At 43.6% G+C, this 19,361-nt stretch overlaps 1 protein-coding gene and 1 long non-coding RNA gene across 2 annotated transcripts; both read right to left on the bottom strand.

Annotated features, from left to right (window-relative positions):
* Window positions 1-4,878: 4,878 nt before the first annotated feature.
* On the bottom strand, window positions 4,879-5,756 carry LOC117183234 (uncharacterized). Its single transcript, XR_004468364.1, has 2 exons — window positions 5,364-5,756; window positions 4,879-5,317 (listed from the first exon to the last, which is right to left on the bottom strand). It is a non-coding gene; the product is annotated as an uncharacterized lncRNA (long non-coding RNA).
* Window positions 5,757-10,122: 4,366 nt separating this feature from the next.
* On the bottom strand, window positions 10,123-10,569 carry LOC6897666 (uncharacterized protein F12A10.7). The gene has a single exon (XM_002137768.2). It carries the CDS (start codon window positions 10,492-10,494, stop codon window positions 10,168-10,170), a length of 327 nt encoding a protein of 108 aa, XP_002137804.2. The 5' UTR covers window positions 10,495-10,569; the 3' UTR covers window positions 10,123-10,167.
* Between the last annotated feature and the right edge of the window lie 8,792 nt (window positions 10,570-19,361).

Genomic DNA, 19,361 nt, shown 5'->3' with positions numbered 1-19,361 from the left:
CTGAGATAAGTTTCGGGTACAAAGATAGTGGGATTATAGATGATGGACGATAGGATGTAGATGGGTTTATATAAGCAAGCTAGGTTGGTTTACGACTAGAATGTCCTTGAAATGCAGAGAGCTTCTATTGGACAGGCCCTATATATTCTGTTGCACGTGTTCCCCAGTTGGAATAATTCCAACTTTTATGGCAATGATATGTGATCTTTTTTGCTCAACCATATACCTCCATTGGCAGATAAATCGTATTCGATTTAATGATCCTATATTTCAATCGGATATTAAGTGCTGCAATATAACTAATGCAAGACAAATTTTTATTGGGTTACTATAGTAGTTTTAGATCTTTGTTCAATTAATTATCAGAATGTACATATATGTATATATTTTCAATGTCCATCTGCTTCCGTGGAATATCTTTAAGATCCCCTGATTTTATGACATATTTGAAATGCTAATTTTTCATACAGAATATGCATACAAGTTCCATTTACTTAGCTTTGGATTACATTCAATTAAATGGGTATTAAAAAGAGATAAAATTGTGTTTATAGTCAGTAACTATTCCGCTCTTTCCTCCGTTCAAAGCTATATGTAACATAATTTAGTAGTGCCCTCAATCCAGCTATAACTAGAACCAATTGCAGAAACGTATTATTAACGCTCAATGTACCCCTGGAGGGTGACCCCGAATAGAACTTTACGACTGAAGCCCATTGACTGTCGTAATATAATTATAATATTTCTTGGCTAATTGGATCAGGCCCCACCGACTCCCCTTCTTTGGGCCCTGCCTTCGTGTCTGGGGGAAGTACGCGTTTGGGAAGTGCCAAAACATGAAATCATAACTATAATTGAATTCTATTTTAACGAGGACACCTCTGAGGTAACGTGATATGTCCATTTGTTGGATATTATTTCCTGCCCACACGTCATCGTTTGCAGCCTACTGTTGCAAAGAGGTTTCGTATTCGGGAAAAGGAGAATACGAGCACCCCGTCGGATTCAGCATTCAATTGAAATTAGCATTTTATGGGCAGCTATTTGCACGCAATGAATGCAAGAAAGAGTGAAAATTGCCAAGGGAAAAGTGCAGTAGAAATCGCCGTCAGCCACGCAACGGTGTCGACACTTCATTTTTCACAAGAAAGAGATGCAGTGATAGCGTACGAAAGAGCGAGAGAAATGGAAATGGCTATTGGAAAAGTGTCGTCGCAAGCGGAAAAAGTTTGCAAAAAAGTTGCAGTGGCAGTCCAAAGGGCCAAATTGTGGCCAGAGCACTTTGCACTCCTCGGAAACCTCAGAAAACCATCTACACAGCCGAGCCCCCTCTCAGAACAGAGCAGAGCAGAGCACCATCCACAGACCCCCTTCTCACACCCTTAGAGCCCTCCCAACCCCCATCCCCGGAGATACATCCCCCATCCATGGAAAGGGCGTAACGAGCGACCGCTGGCGCCCTCTGGTGTCTGGAGGGTAGGAAGGCCAGAGCACAGTGCAAACGTTCAATTGGATGATGAACGATATGCGGTGGTCGTGGTCCCAGAGTCGGTACGAGCCTCCCTGGTTGGGGTGGCGACTTCTCTGCCCGCAAAAAATGCTCACTTCCAATTGGATTCCACTCAAAAGTCTCAGAGTTTCGTTCAGTTTGGCACGCTCTCTCACTCATACAGTCGCACTCTCACTCCAAGTGGACTCTGGCAACGCCTCTACTCTGCTCTGTTGCCCTCTCGCTCTGTCTTGGTAGCTGCATCCCTCTCTGGCCTTCATTCGCTCTTCCTGCCTCTATCGCGTGGCTGTTTTCCCTACCTTATCATTAACTGTATCGGAATTTTTGCTGTTTTCTTATAAAAATAAACAAAAAATGGTTAGAAAAAATTGTATTTGCTTTTTATTAACACCGCTAGATGTCTCTAGATGTCTCTCTCTGGCAGCCATTCAGAGTCTAATTCAATTGGATGGATGTCCCGCTCCCGTACGCGCAATTTCCATGAGTTATGTACACACATATATGTGAGGTCTCGGCTCCTCTCTGTGCAACATCCTGCAGTCGTCTGCTCCTCCGTTGCCTGTGAACCTAATCTCTTGGTTCTCGGCACCTCTTGTTAGTGCCTCGTATGTTACTCAGGTCCTCTCTCTCCCACCAGCAGCCCCAACAGAACCGACAGAACCGACAGCAGCAGTGCCACCCGTTACATTGTTGTGTGCGGCGGCGGCGGCCAGAGACCAGAGACTGCTCGGAGTTCGCGCAGTCGGGCGGCACCTCCAACCCCTTTGGGTTAAATACTGACAACCCCATTTGAGCGCCTTTTTGCACTCGCTGCCACTGCCACAGCTTCTGCCACACGGCCTCACCTCCTTTACACCATTCACCGCCGCCGCCGCCTCCTGCTCTTCTGCTCCTCCTAGCTGCTCTCCACAATGTTGGCCATTTTTTTAGCCCTGTTCGGCCGATGCTGCTGCTTTGGACAGTTCATTGAAAGTGGGTGGTCCGAAGGGGAATATGGTTTGGCGAAGGGATGCAGTTTGGGTTGGGTTGGGTGCGAATCTGTAAAAGTTTTAGATGGAATTGTGTTCTCAGGATCTATAGGGTTTTCTGCATATTTCAATACAAATTCGGATTTTATAATTTTGATAAATTTTAAAATTTTCTAACTCTGCATTTTACATAAATAAATTGAACAAAGACCAGGGCTTCCCTTGGCATTGTATAAGCTTTGTTCGGACCTATTTCTGCATACTTTATTCACTTGAAATATTCTGTATGTTATTTATTTATAAACGTGACTTTAGTTTGCAATTTCCTATTTTGAATTCACTCTCAAAATTCCATACATTAAGCAGTTTCTGAAACATAAAAACTTGCAGCAACCGGCAGCCTCTGGATGCACACAAATGCTTGATATACTAGATTCCAAGGACTTTTTCATGCTCAAAAGCATATGTACATATACAGGCAGATATGCAGATATACCATACAACGAAATGTATCTGTGGATATACCATACAACGAAATGTATCTGTGGACTGCCCCTATTCCCAGACAAAGGGAAAGCCACTCTCCCACCATTGGACCCGATCCCCTCTAAAATGGCAAAACCAACTGGCATATAATTTACATTGTTGCTTGTTTCCTGCTCTCTCGCCAACAAAACTTTTACATTGATAAATTTTTAGTAATTCTTCTTCTTGGGGGGTTTTTGCGCCTTTTGTTTTCCGTGGCCAGGCGGCGGCGGCTGGCAAGGCAAGGACTTTATGAATAAGTGCTGAAATGCCAGAGACCAGGACCGCAATGGACCGGGCCATGTCATGCTGGTTAAACTGACGAACACGCGACCGGCTGCTCCTCCAACCTCTCTCTCTCTCTCTCTCCCTCCTATGTCCTATGGAGGTCCTCCAACCTCTCGCCGGCCGTCCCCCCGCCACTCTGCCTCTCTAGTTGCACTGAAAAAGTTGGCTCTTCTGTGCTGTTGTTTTTAGCCCGATGATTCATTGTGAAAATGGAGCTGGAGCTATGGCCGTGGCTGCTGCTAGAAAATGGCATGGAAAATGTATCCCGTCGCATGAGATACTCGTGCTCGCACAACAGCAGGAGACACAAAAAGTCCTCGCAGTTAACAACTTTGTCAACCCAATATGCTTGATGAGACGGAGGACTCCTTCCAGTTTGATGGATTCATTCGGAAGAAGAAAAAGTGATTCATTTGGTGCTTGGCAAGGCTTTAACTTTGTATTTTGTAATTTCACATATTACTTTGTGTGGGATTAAAGAGTTTTGATAACAAACATGTTAAGAGTTTTTAGGAATGGAAAAAGCCATGAATAAGATTAGAGATTATAAAAGTATACTTGAGGGAGCTCTAGTGGTTCTGATTCCTATATATTCCGATATAAATACTTTGATGCTTTGGAAATTTTCCTTCTGCATCTACCATTTGAATTTACTGAGGGTTTTAGAGCTATTCCATCGCGATTTTCAAAAGAAAAGTATTCACACTAAGTTTTAGGTCTGTGGAACTGACCAATATTAAATCTCAAAGTGCTTCCAATGTTAAAAAAAAAAACTACCTTTCATCAACTTCGCATCGGGGTTATGTGCCTCTTCCGCCAAGTAGTGGGCTTCTGGGAGAGATAGATTCGTCTATAAATACTTTAAAGGCTATGACTTTTACCTCTTGCATCTCTACAAATATATTTCAATATACTTTTTCCCCGAATCAGTTACTTGTGGGCGCAATTATTGTGTCTTGTGTTTGTCCATTTTGGAATTGCATTGAAGCCAAACGATTTCCAGGGAATATGCTCTCTGACATGCAGGCCCCCAAAAACAGTTAAGGGTTCGTTTCGGCCATATAATGCACAAATTCTATACATCAGTAAATATGTAGAGAAAGACTGGAAGGGAGCGGAAAAGTGTGGGAGGCCATGTGTTTGTGTGCTCCACTCGAAATGTATTTCGAGAGCGCATGTCAAAAGGTCACCCACTGCTCACATGTGTCTGCCCCTGTCATTTGTCTGTATGTATGGCTATGTATCTGTGTATCATGGATTGTATCTGCGTGTGTGTGTAATTACATGCGAGCCTCCCCCTTTTAATTTTTTAGTAAGAGCGACTACGACCCCCTCCAATCCCCGCCCAATACGCCCAACTTTATTTATGTGTCTGGTCTGTCGGATGGGTTCCATGAATTAAACATTCGCCATAAAAGCTGGCCGAGGAGCCTTTACTTTGGGGATTGAAACAGAACTGAACCGAACCGAAACATGTCACAAATCATTAGCACATATTCAAATCAAACGCTGGAGGTCTTCCACGTCGAAGGGAACGCAAGGGAAGGGCATCCCGTCCCATGTATGCAAAAAGATTAATGCAAAATATTCAAATGGAATATATATTTTTGACCTCAAAAACTTTGCCTAATTGCGTGAGACAGCCAAAGGTCAGAGGCGGCAGCGTTAACAATACGAGAGATCTCTGCATCTGGATGATTCTGAGATCCTTTCGGATGCTGTGCGTTTGCTGCGTGTCCAGGTAGCAGTTTGAACTCGAGTTCGAGTGTCCAGCAGACATTGACCCCCTCGCCGTAACCTTTGTGTTTTCGTATGTCCTTCTTCTATGGGTTCTCTCTCCAGTGACAAGTTCGGATCGCAGCAACCCCCTTGGAAGATCTCCTTCTCTGTCTATGGACATTGTCCAGTCCGTATGAAATTTTCTGCTTGATTTTCATGAAATTTTACACAATTTTATGGCCAGCGCCAAAAAGGGTTCCGCTTGTCCACTCCACCCCTGGATTACCTGGACACAGAAGATGTGTACCTTTTTGGGGTTGATTTTGGGTCGATTTTGTACGCATTTCCATTACCATTTCCATCTCGAGCGATTTGCGTACTTTTGCATACCGAAAGGCCCAAAAGACGTTCCGTTCGAAGATTTACAGTCAGTTCTGGCTGCAGCGTGGGAAACACTCGGACACTGGTCAGCGCTGTTTTCCTCCGGGTGTCCTTTGGCAGGACTTCTTCGGGCCGCTCTTTAATCCGATTTTAATGAAGCGCAACGCTTTGCGGTCATGATCGCATTTCCCCCGATGTCTCGTCTGCTGGTCATCTGAAAGAAAAACGCAATTTTGGCTTAGGCTCGAGAAGAACAATAGAGAAATATGGGTTTTCTGTAAGCTGAAATGGTTGGGATTTGAAAAAGTTAAAATTTAATGTAACTGAAAGAGAAAAGAGCTTCAGAATAAGGGAACAGTAAGGAAGGATAGCTGAAAATATTCTTCAAAAAAAGATAATATTCTCCTCAATGAGGATAATTCTAAAAAATAGTTGATGATAATTCTTCCAATATCTGGCGATAGGAATATCCAGGTATACAGATATTGTTCAATCCTATGTTCTATATTTCTTTATACTTCAATGACATTCATCTTGGTACGAGTATAATACGACTGCTTAATCTACATAAGAAATACACGGAAACGGGAGCTCAAGCATATCAAACGATTATTCTAGTATCTGGAAATGCCATACCCATTTTAAAGCTCAAGCAGGAAGCAGGTTAAACTTTCATCTCACTCAATCCTTTCTCCTTTCAATCCTCTGGACATCTGAATATCCCTGCATCTTACAGCTATCCCAAACTTCAGCTAATAAACTTCTTTAGGCCGCGATGCGGGTCTTCGTAAAGTCATCTGCTCATACAGACCCCATCAATGTGATAATTGAGCAGTCAACATCCAACCCAAGCCCATGCCAAAACAGAGGAGAAGACAAAAAGCAGGAGACTCTCCTCCATGAAAGCCCTCACAACAATGGCAACTCATTTCACTCGGTGCGGCCAGGTTAAGGTTTTGATGAATGATCTCATCAGCGAGGTGTCGGGCAGAGCTTCAAAGATTGGTCTGCAGACTTCCAGCCCCAGTGCCCCTCTACAACTCGTCGGAGATCCCGACAGAGCAGCTCCCACAGTAACCTCCGATGAAATGAACATCAAATGATGTTTGTGGCAAAGTGTAAAATTTAAAATTTAATAATTAACAATTGTTTTTTAATTTCTCAGCAGCAAATCTCCAGTAGATCGAAGCGGGCATCGGGTTGCCTAAATTACTTTCCCCCTTTTTTGGTAGCTGTCGATCGGATCGGAAGGTATTGGATCGGTATATGCCCGAGATCTCTTTGTTAAGGCCATGATTAATGATGCAAAATTATGAACTCGCTTGTTCTCAGTGCCCCAGAGGCAGTGGCAGAGCCAGAGCCAGAGGCAGGGGCGGACTGCCACACGGTTGTAAGTAGTTTTGTAAATCGGTTAAAGAAAAATGACTTCATTAAATTCATTAGCGCCCATGTGTGAAATTCGTTCAATTGGTTTTCGATGGATGGTTTCCTTTGTGCCCCCAGAATGGGGTCTTGTATTCCCTAGCCATTTCACAGCTTCTCCAGTGATCCCACCATTTGATGTAAAGCGAAGTCGAGCCCCTATTCTGATCCCTCCATTTGATGTAAAGCGAAGTCGAGCCCCGCGATCTAATGACACCTTCCATGTATCGCTTACCACAAAACCAAAAAATCAGCTCCCAGCTATTTGTTCAGCCTGGGAAAATCAATGCCCAGCGAGAACGAGTGGCAGAGAACACAGCAATTGCCCCAACGGCGCAAGATAGATAATCAAAGTGAGTTGCAGTCAAATGTGCCACATAGATGGATGGATTCGCCTGGTCCATTGGCTCATGCTTCATGCTTCATGTGTGCCCCAGTCTGCGAGCTGGTCCATAAGTCATCGGCATTGATAGCCATCAATCGCGAACCGCTTTCCACGGACCCATGGACGTTGCTGGCATGACCACAAAGCTACCCAAAGTGGCGCGAAATCTAAGTACAATTAGTCGGGGGCTGAAGCTGAAGCTGGAGCTGGAGCTTTATGTAGCTGTAGTGGGGCGGTGGATGCAGGAGATGGAATGGGATGGGATGGAGCTGGATCTGAGGTTGAGGCAAAGGCTACAGCTGGAGCTGTGGCAGAGTTTGAGGCAAAGGCTGGAGCTGTGGCAAAGTCTAGACCTTCGACAGCGACTGAATCTCAAGACTGTGTCTATGGAAATCCGTGTGTCTGTGTCTCGGTTCGTTACCGACTATTACTCCAACGCATTTTCCAAACTTGGCTATTTTTCTTAGAGATGGCGGCCTCCCTGGCAACCGCACAGACTTCCCTCTCCATCCTCCCCTCTTCCCAACTTTTGTGGTCAGTCACTTTGTCAGTGTTGCCAAAGCCAAAAGACTTGTGTCTGTGTCTGTGTCGGTGTCCGTCTGTCTTCGTCTTGGCCTGTTCGCTGGCTCTCGTTGAACCTTTTTAACCGTTGCTTGGTCAAGAGTTGTTAACCATATTAAAGTGTTCAATGATTAATTACACGCGTCCAAGATTAATTGAAATCAATCAAAGCTGAAGTTAACTAATGGCAACACGTTTGTAATCGCCCCAAAACCCATTCCCATTCCCATTCTCATTCCATTTTCATCTGTTGGATTTTTGTGTCTGTGTATCTGGTATTTCTCTCTGGAGTACAACTCCTACTCGCACTCCTGGTGCTGGTGCTCCCACCACTCCTTCGGTGAACGCTTGCGGGATTCACAGTAATTTTATTGGCCACATTATGTATTTTGGTTATTCGGCATTTCCCATCTTCTTCCACTGTTCCCATACTAAATTACAATTATAGATATTTGTGGGCCATAAGCATTAGGTGATATATGGTAGGGTGTGCCTTTGTCTATTGGAAAAAGTAAGAGTTTATGATGGAAAGGGGAATGAAAAGAGATTCCTAGAATTCAAAGTTTTTCAAAGTTCTTCAAACTGATTCTATAACGAAAGAGCTTACCATATGTGACCGAAGTAGATACATTCTCCTATCTCTTTTCTTTCATTCCCCATTGGACGCGCCAAAGAACCGAAATCCTTTCCACAAAAAGACCTTTTCTCAATCACAAAACCCAATCCTAATTAAAATTAAAAATTTCCTTTTTTAATTATCTTGTGAGTCGACTGGAAGTTATATCAATTGGCTGACAGTTCGCCAAGTTATGGATTATGCCCCTGAGGCACGGGGGCACAGCCCACAGATCGCTTACAGAGCGACACACACGTGGCACACAAGACACGGTAGGAAGTAACTTTAAACGGCTTGGCTTTTGTGCGGCATGTGGAACGGAAGCAGTCAAAGGACATGCTAAACCGCTTCCCCCCTCCCCCCCATACACACACACATGTGGTTAATTATAATTACGCAATTTTAATATCAAAACATGCTACCCACAGAAGGGAGTGAGGAGCGAGAGGATATGCCATGGCAGAGGTTAGAGAGGAAGCATGTCCAAGAGTCCTGGTCGGTCTTGGTCTCCGGTGCTCCGAGGGAGGGTTGCAAGCGTTGAAAAGGCGAAAAATGATGAATGAAATGCGATGAGCCACCCCCAAAATACAGACAGGTTGAGGTTGAGGTTGAGGCCTTCTCACACCTACAGACCCACTCGTACCGCGACTTCCCCCTGGCACGCACACTTTGAGCTTTGATTGAGCATATCCGGTGGGGGATTATACATAGCCCGTGAGGGGAGGATGGTCCCGGAGTCAGTTCTTGCCGTCCAGCCAACCGAGAATTATTAGCTTTTATGATATTGATAGAAGCCGATGTCTATTGACAATTAAACAATGACAGGCACCCCACCATACAGCACCGGACACAGCAGAGGCCTTAAGCGAGGGCGGCCCAGTGGTTTCTGGGGTAACTTATTTGGGCGTTTTGTTTGCTTCGAACCAGAACCAGAAACAGAACCCCGAAACCATAAACACATAAACCCATCTACCGATAAACATCTACTGGTGGGCATTGGCGGCTAATTTGCTGGGCTTTTCACGTTGATTAGCGGGGATTAAGACATCGTTGAGGTGCTCTAATAAAATTCGATGGCAACTTAAACACAGATGTTGCAAATTTGATTAGCGAGGACGAGGATGCGACCAAGGATAATCGTAATTATTAACTTGATTAATGACATGAGCTTAGACTTTTAGAGCAACAAAAAAAAAACCACCAAAAAATATCCATCTTTGTGGATCTTCGTGTCATCAGTGCGAGTGACAACATTTAAATATTTATTTTCCTTAAAACAGACAGCAGTTGCAGCAAAGCGACAGACAGAACAAAGACCCAGAGATGGCCCATGGGTTCAGCTAATAAAAAATTTAAATGATAATTATGACAATCGTACGTGATGATTGCTGCAAAACTGAAAAGCCAAGAGCCCTCCCACACATCCAGAGGATGGAAACAAACAAAGATCGTGACAGCTCGTAGAACATAAACCAACAGACGGCCCCCTCTCCATTCCAGACCCTGGAGAGCCCAAAATTAGTACGTATCTCTAAGGAAGCTACGACCTGGAGCATACATTAATAAATAAATGGAGATTTTCTGTTATTTATTTTTAAAATATTCCCCAGCAACATTCTCCTCGCACTCGCCGTCTCACGTCCCTAGTTTTGGGTCACACACATTCCCATAGACGAGGTCAAGTTTCGAGATAATTTTGGGGGCTGCTCTGCAGATCCCTGCTGACTCTAGAAACAACACACATGGATATTCGTCACACTTTTCGCTTTCGTTTATTGGTAACCAAAGTAATTTAGCCGAAGAATCCACCGCCATAGAAGGGCCCGCCGAATCCACCGCCATAGGGACGTCCATAGCCTCCGTAGTAGGGACGACCATAATATCCACCTCCAAATCCTCCTCCATACGGGCGTCCAAAGCCGCCGAAGCCACCACCATAGTAGGGACGTCCGCCATAGAACTGACGCTTGGCACGAACCTGTCCCTCGGCGGCCTGCTCGATGCCCTGCTCCACAGGCGACAGAGACAGATCCTGATCGTTGGACGACTCCTCCAGGCCCCAGGCCATAGACAGACACGCCAGACAGGCGATCAGGCCAAGCAATATCACGCAACGCATTTTCGCACTTTTGATTTCGCAACTTCCTCTATCGATGAAGATTCCGTGTTAACTGATATTTAGCCGGCACTTGAGCACGGCTTTTATATGCGACTCGACTGGGGTCCAAAATTCGTTCTAGCACTTATCGTCTCGATATTAATGGAATTCAAGAACACAATCACCACAAAATGCGATGTCCAAAGGGAAACCAGTTTTAGAAAGATGACTAAAGTAATCACAAAGAATCCCCCCACCGGCTTTTGTGCGGCTCCAAATATCAAAAAAAAAACTAAAAGAAAAAAACATTCAATGACGAAACAAACAATGAACCCACAAAACAGGTTCCAGCGATCTCGTGCGATCTAAAGTCTGTTCGTTAATGCAAATTTGTGTTTTTTTTTGAGATATTTGCTTAGAATATATTACGCATTGCTTGAGGGGATTTTTGATGCGATTTTCGGTTTCTTTTATTTAGGAGATCAATTTATATAGGTTTACTAATTTGAATTTCTGGGGGAAAGGAAAGTTATCCCATTCCCATTACGGCTCTATTTTAATGTTAAATTATTGGCAAAACTGTTTCGATATACTCCAGATAGTAGTTCTCGTTTTGGGGCCAGGTGTGAATAGAGACGATTGGCTTTGTCATTCCCATTCAGCATTTGGAATTTTTGTAAACAAAACTTTGTTATTGGGCAAAACCACAAAATGCCAAACGACGCGGAAGCTGGAAGAGGCGTGTAGTCTCAGAGGTCTCTGTCTGATCTCTCTGTTAAATAGGTAACATAAAAACAAATTCGTGTGTGTTTTTTATTGTCTGGAAATACCCCAATACGACGATCACAAGATCAATGATCGATGGGCGATGCTCAAGCTCAAGCATATAAAATTACCAAAGCATAAAGTTTGTCCATCTCTTTGATTTGCTTTGATCTGTTCTGCTCTGACTAGGCATGCGTATCTGTCTTGGAGTTTCCAGGCCAATCGATTCCAAACCCATAAATCACAATGTTCTGTGTTTTATGTGGCCAAAGGGAAGCGTCGATCAGGTCCGCCTCTTATCTCCATTTGCACATGTGCTTCGCAGACCCAGAAACAGATCCACATCCAGACATTGTCATCGCATTTGCTCTTTAAGGGTTCCGTAAATCACGCTTCTTGTCTAATTTTGTCTCGCTTGAGATTCCTGACATAGTTGTCAACTCTATGGAATTATTTCTTCGTGTCAAGTGCTTCCAGATCCCCAGTGCTAAAGCTCTCAAAACAAAAAACGACACAGAGAGCAGACGGAATCTGCACATGATCGCGCCACTTCGATCGCTGGGGCAGCTGCAACATTTGCAACTGTATCTGCAACTGCAGATCTGCATCTCCCTCAGTATCTGTTTCTGGGATGTGTCTCTTCGGTCTGTCTGCCCCACTGGGGATCCACAGACCTCAATCCCCGATCGAGCGTAACACATTTGGAGACATCATTGAGTTGTCTCTGCCACTTACGGAAAAGGCTTTCGAGAGTTGTCTGGGTGCAGTCAAAGTCTTGTCAATTTGCATGCCAAAACTTGTTGTTCACTTGCATAAGACAATGTCTATGGAAATTATCTTTTACATTTGGTTACAGCACAACCAAAAGCATTCCCTAAACCAGCGAAACCCCATAATTAATTTACATATAATTGCAGCAATCACAAATCAACATCAAATGACATTACGTTGTCGCCATTTACCCGACTCGATGACGAGCTGTAAATTGGTGATTATTGTTTGCTCTGATGGGGCCATGGGTATGGGCACGCCATACCCTATATAGACCACAAGCGCCACCTGACACGCCCTCGTCATACGGAACGCGTAATTGTGTGTTTGCACACATCAGGGGACAGGGACAGGGACAGGGCCACGAGACAGAAGCATAGAACCATTATCCATTAGGTTGACAGGTGGGAATGGGCTCTGGAAACAGAGACCATTTGGCGTGTCATCGGAACAATGCCCAAGGCAATCAGCACGCAATGGAGTTCCTTTTGATTTGGGGAATGTCACCGATTCTGACTGACATCCAAAATATGATTTAACTAACTTTTATGACACCAATTATTGAGCTGCGACTTTCGGACAGGTGATGTCAACGCAAATACTAAGTCCAGTTGTAGTTTTAGTGAATCATGTTGTGTGGGATTTGTTGGGGCCTCCAATGGAACTAATAATCATCCAAATGTATGTACATTCTCCCCTGCCATCGAAATTATCGAAACTGAAATTCACTTTTACCCAAAAAAGATTTATGTATATAACGCAAGGAAAAACATTGAGAAATTTGCACATTTCGATACGCAAATAAACCGTTTTTCCTTTCGTTTTTCTTTTGTTTCCGTAAGTTTAATTTGGAATATTTCTTCCCCGGATTATGGGGTAGATTTTCGCACTCTCACTCGCATTTGTTCGCTCCAGTTCTTTGCACAAAAGAGATCTGTCCCGTGATCGAGATCGTGACGTGGGTCTCACAAGCAGCTGGATATCTCTTCGTCTGTGCCGTGTGCCTTTGGTGGTTGCTTTCAAAGATTCTTTTCTTTTGGGTGCTGCTGATTCTGGGTGAAAATGCACCCAAAGATTTTCGCTCATTTCTCCCGTTGTATGAATGTGAATATTTGATGATCGGTTTGGCTGTATGCAAAACATGTTTGCAAATTTTTTAAGTGGTATTTTTTCCAACCCTCCCCAGGGGTTTTGCTCTATTTTTTATTGTTCTTTGTTCGCATGGTCATAATAAGGCGGAACGTGTTGTAAGACTGTTTTTTTTAGGGAAAATTGATGGTCTCGGAGGCTGGGCTGAAAGTGACCTTAATTAGTGGATGTTGACCTCTTTGGTGCTGTTTTTTAAGGGGAAAACCTTTGGCACATAAGAAGATTCTAGAGGAGGGACATTTTTAATGAAATAAACTTATTGGTATATCCAATATCAAAGAATCAAGCTAAATAAGTATAAATGCAAACGACGATAGAGGCTAAACTGATTATATAAGAATGAGAAGAAAATAAGATTGTATTATAACATAAATATTTTAAAAATATTATTTTTTGAAGATTAAAACTAAACTTAAGAGTTAATTTTAAGAATTTAGAAACAGTGGAAGATGGGTCCAAGAATCTCTCCTTATTTTCTTTGAGCCGAAATATATTGCACTATCGACTTCTTCCTATAGGCAAACATTTTCCCGCCAGAAAAGTACACACATAAATGCATTCTGTCAACCCAAAAATAATGCATTCTTTAAAACCCCCCACCCGATGTAGAAATTTCTTATTCAAATCCGAACTTCACGCCTAATCAGCGGACTGGACAATGGACAAATGCAAATGCTGCAAAAGGAAATCAGAGCATTATCGTAAGAAAAACTCGAGAAATTCTATTGAAAAACTTCCCTCAGGCAACTGCCTTTCCCCCTAGCAGTACCATTCCCCTCACAATTCTGTCAGCGTTGATCTTTTGACCTTTACGCATGAATTGCTTAAATTGCCAGACATGCAAAATAATGCATATGAGGTTGCATGTACTGCTCGACTGTACGGTACTGCGACCCTTCTTAGGGGTGGCAACTGCTTGAAAGGCGCGTCCAGCCGGGTGGCCAACGGAAAAGGCATAAGAAAAATGGCACAAAACTGACCGTTAATCTTTAGAAAAAGAATGAAACTGAGAAAAGTTCGGCCTTAAATAAATTTCCATTTGTGAAAAGTTTGGGAATCTTTAATTTCTTCAGCTGTTGCAGTCATAAATGTCATATAAATTGCATTTTTCCATCATGATCCATAAATGGTCATAAAACTTGAGATATCAACTTTATGTAATTTGAAAAACCATTCGAATGAATTGCTTTTCCCCATCGATCCAACTCAGGTGCCATGCCACGCACTTGAGCATTATCAAATTTATGAGCACAAGGCCACATGAACCCTTTTAGGAGTTACGAATCATCCATCCAATTTGGGAAACTTCGTTTTGCTAGGGAGAGGCGAGGGAGGAATTGTCAGCACAAGTCTCAAGTGTCGATCACAACAGCCAGAACCAAACGAAGATCTTTTCGGCATCCATCCCTTTCCCCTGTGTTGACAGAATACTTTAGATGTGGATTGTGGGAGAGAGAGAGCGCCCAATGGAGCACGCGCCAGCTTCAAGCTGCAGGCCGGGCCATAACTCCTCCGGTTGTCAGGCGTTTAGCTACTTAAACACTTAAGACATCATGCGGGTCGGTCTCGTCTCCCTCTGCCTGTGCCGACTCCAGAGCTCCCGACTGGTTCTCCAGATGATTTGGCTGCCTTAATTGCATTTCTTCGATTCCACACATGCCACTCAGTCAACTGCTTGGCGCTCCATTTCATTTTCGGTGGCATGCCTCTCATGTCCCCTATGCCCATGTGCCTCTGTGTTAATTTTGGTATTAGTAAATTTATTTGGTTTTTGGCAGAGATTTCGTCTTTGGGAAATTTATTAGCACATTAAGATAAAATGAAGTCGTTTATGCCTCCACGCTCCACTCGATCCACTCGTAGTGGCTGCCTCTCGACTGTTTCTGCCACGTCTGACATTCAATTTTATGGCCTTTTTTGCCCATCGTCATCCTTGGTATTATCCCGCTGTCCAACGCTGCTCTTCCAACTCCAGAGCCAGTCTGAAATTCCAGCCCCAGCCCCATCCAGATCCCCTCCTTCGATTCCAGTCCATCTTTTTTGTAGGCATTTGAAGAATTCTGTAGTTTTGGTATTCTGTATTTTGAATAATGTCAGGCATCTTTATGGTAGATTTATTTCCGCTAAGCAGCATCTCATTTGGTGGGACCGCAGGGGATACGATCCGAGTGTGATGTGGGTGCGGGGGATTGCGAGTGGTGTGGGAGCAGGTGCAGTGTGGTTCTTTGGTGCTAAGTGGGATTAGCTAATGATGAGGTGTACAACTTATAGGTACAGAATTGGAAACAGATTATAAGTGCTCTTCCATAACTTCATTGGAAGTTTTTCAACATTAAAATAAAACGAAGTAATGCAAAGTATTTAAATATTTATGGTAACTCAAAATTCTGGACTTATCCCAGCATCTGTTTTGAAGAGTTTTACAATTGTTAATTTCACAAACAACAATGTAACAGGAGCATCTTTAGCAAAGACCATCTGTATCTTATCTTAGTGCTTACGATCATGAGAATTACCTTTCACAGCAAACCATAAACCCTTCAGTTTTCCCTACAGCTTCACTTTATGTACCCCGACAAAGTTGTTTCACTGAACAACGATCAAAACCAAGTTCTTATCACGCCCTTACCAATCTGTTTCCAAAATGTTTTCTCTCCAAAATAATTTTGAAAGAGTTCCAGTCACAGCACGCAACTAACTGCAACAATTAGAAGTTGCGACCATAAACCACAAGGAATTACAAGCACAGCTGAATACAAAGTGTAGCCCTAGCTATAGGGAGAGCATTCCCATAGAAGGATAATGCAGGGAGTTCCGCTTAGGAAGTCCGACTTCCGTGGAGGGTGCACGACGCCCACAATTGAAAACTGCCCTTCGTTGAGGGGGTGGCTGCACAGCGGCAGATAGGGTGAAGTTTGTTATCCTTGCCACAGTCGAGTGTCCTGAGTGCCACTGATTGAGTGCATGACTGACCAAGTTGAGGGACTGGGGGGCTACCTTGTTGACTGACTTGACTGCTGGACTGACTGACTGACTGACGGACTACTGTGCCTTGACTGACTGACAATTAAATGACACACAGCGGAAAATAGACGCACCGCAGCGTTCGTTGCATGCAACATCAAAGCGGTTGCAGCGAGCGCTGTCGGGTTCTGGCACCGTGTGAAACAGTGACTAGGAGATTTCCATGCCAAACAGGAAGTTGACGTTACCACAGGAAATGTGATTTGTAGTTTTTCTCTCTTCTGCTCTCTTTTTCTGATTAAAATTTTGTGTTTGTTTTAGCTGGAAAATGTCCTGGCGACAGGTGAAGCATGAACACTAGCAGCAGCAGTACCAGCAACAGCACCCGCAGCTGACTTTTCCACATCGATTTTCGTGCAGCTTTTTTTTTTGTAAAAGTCCTGCCCCGGCGAGACGCCATTTTGATGGCAGCCAGCCAAGTCAATGATCCAGCTCCTGGTGTTTTTTTCCTGCCGCCTTTTATTTGACAACTCGTTCCAGATATCACAAAAGCCAAGCACTGACATGGATCCGCTGGTACACATAAAAGTTGCGACTCGCGAATGGATTTTATATTTCTTTTTTTTGCTCCTCTCATTTCCTGTGATTCCCTTTAGCGCGCTGTACTCTTTTTGAAGAGGCTTGTAACATTAAGAAAGTGTTTGCCACGCAGAGAGTGAAGACTCTTAATCGATCTTAAAGTTAACATGAGGATTTGTATTTCAGACCTACGGCTCGGTGTATCTACTTGTATAATATTCAGTCCCTCTGTTTTCAATAGTTGCCCATCGTTAATATTCCATAGCAATGAGGGGTCTGTTAGGGTATTCTAAGCTTCGTTCCCCGCACAAAAAGCCCTCCCTTCAGCTCGTTTTTTTGGCGCATGTTCTTTTGCGGCTGCGACTAAAAGGCGGAAGGAAGCTGCGGTCTCATGTGTCGCCGAGTGCCGTTGGTTCTACTGTTTGTGGCTGTTGCTGGGTTTTCCTTTGGCTGGTTTCTCCTTCGTTTGGCTGTAATCAACATTTTTGCAGTCCGTCTGTCCGCCCATCTGTCCGCTGTCTGTTTGTTTATCAAAAGAGTCAACTGTGGCAACCTGGTGGCTGCCATCCTCCCCGTGTCGCATGCCTCTTGCTTTCTGCTTGCCCCAGCCTTTCTCCTTCTGTTACACAGTGTTGAAATTTTCAATTTAATTTTCTTTGCTGCCATTTCATTCTGTTTGCTTTGACTTGGTTCCCTTTCTGGCTTTTATTCATTCCCATTTCCATTTCCATTTTCCTTTCTTCATATCTTTTTTCTTTTTTGTCTTTTTCTTTTTTTGATGCATGACAAGACGCGTCTGACAGACGACGGCTGCACCTACACACCGTAGAGTGAGAGCCTCGTCCTGGCAGGATATTCGCATGTATTCGTAATGCAATAAGGAAACACACGCGCTGCTCATTTGTCTCCGTGTTCTTGCGACGAAGAAATTGAAGTGTCAAAAATTTTGACATCTCCGATTGTCCCGCATGACAGATCGAGGCTGAAAGCGCATTAGCAGTCGGCATATGGCCAGTATGGATCAGATCAGGGCACAGTCAATGGTCCCCACTCACAGTTCAACTGGTGTGGCTGCCTGAAGAAGCCTGTAGAAATAAAGGAATCATTGAAATTTCATTGACTGCAAATGTAGTAAGATACAAATTTGCAATCCCTCAAGAGAATTCACCATAGATTACAAATTGGAAGATTGGAGCATTAGTTCGAATCTGAAAAGTTCCTTAACTAAATAAGGACATCGTTATATTAAATATTTATTTAACTCCCTTTAGGCTCGTACAGCAAAATCGATTCATTGAGAACTCACTTCCCTCCAAGGGGAACATTTCTTCGTCTCTCTCTCTCTCTAATCCGAGGGGAAAGTCAAATCCTAGTGAGCGGATATCCCTAAACCGGGCAAGGGTTGTACGAGAAACCCGTACACAGGGTGGCGAAGAAAAATTATGAATTTATGCAGATTTGTGTGTGTGTTGTGTAAGGGAAGCGACAAAGATTCATTCCGTGTCATCAGTCAACTTGATGGTGTAATTATATAGCATTACAAAAACACAACAAGCGGACCATCCCGGACTCAGGACCCAGGACCCAGGATGCCGTCCCTGCCGTCCCGAGCAACTGCCAAACGTAGTTCAAGTATCCGTGGAAAGTGTTAATAATGATGATGATGATGCCGAAACTGGATGCTGGAAACAGGATATTTTCGGCCGAATAATTGACTGCAGTTACGCGCCTGGAGTTTATTAATTTAAATGTCACCGTTCGGTACATGCTTCGGCTGTATCGCGTAGATCCTGTAGTTTATACAGCGATGATGTCAAAAGGTGAAATTTCAAACCCAAACAGTTGCTCAATCTGTGGGATTGTTCCTTGACTCCATTTCGATTTATCTTCATTAAAAGTGGGGTTTGGTTTTCTTTTAACTAGCAGCACTTCTTCCGGAAGTGCACCACTACCTGTAAATAGAGATAAAGATAGGAAGAGCGTCGCAACCCTTGATAAGAAGTCGGGTAAGATCAAATGTGTGTATCTGGAGTAAGCAGTGACAACTTCACCATGATCTTAAGATCTGGCCCCCAAAACTAGAGCTGCAGGTGTCACAAAAGCCAACCTAGGCGATTAGGCCGCTGCTGGTCAAGTGGTAGCTATAAAAAGAGCGTAGGGCCGGCAGTTAAAAAAGCATAAAAACCAAAGAGTGTTTTATTTATAAAACCAACCAGATACCGTTTGAATTAAGTTATGAATTACATTTTTATGGGGCACACGAGGCGGTGACAAAGTTCAGATGAACACTTTATGCGTGTGTGTCTCCACCGGATATCATATTTTCGTTCGGGGAACTGCAAAGATGTGAAGAGCCAAGAAGCAGCATTCTCTTTAGATCCATTCGCCTATAGCTCCCAATCGGTCAATATAACAACTGTATAAAAAAAGCTTCCTCTGTATGTTTCATTCAGGTGTCCAAGGCCCTAGGTGTTCAGGCCCCTATTATATATAAAGACACATACTGAAGAATACTCGTTGTGTTATGTGGTAAAATATTTCAGTTTTTTTGTGTGGTTCGGCCACAAATTTGATTCATTCCATTCGGTTGGTTAATGTGAAGAGGTCCTTCGAACAAAATGGCCACCCATGCCAGGGCCTAACACATGCGCTCTAAACAT

The sequence above is a fragment of the Drosophila pseudoobscura genome, chromosome 2, assembly GCF_009870125.1.
Source record: "Drosophila pseudoobscura strain MV-25-SWS-2005 chromosome 2, UCI_Dpse_MV25, whole genome shotgun sequence".
Taxonomy (NCBI): domain Eukaryota; kingdom Metazoa; phylum Arthropoda; class Insecta; order Diptera; family Drosophilidae; genus Drosophila; species Drosophila pseudoobscura.
Note: the sequence above shows the minus strand (reverse complement) of the source record. Positions and strands in the feature narration are given on the sequence as shown.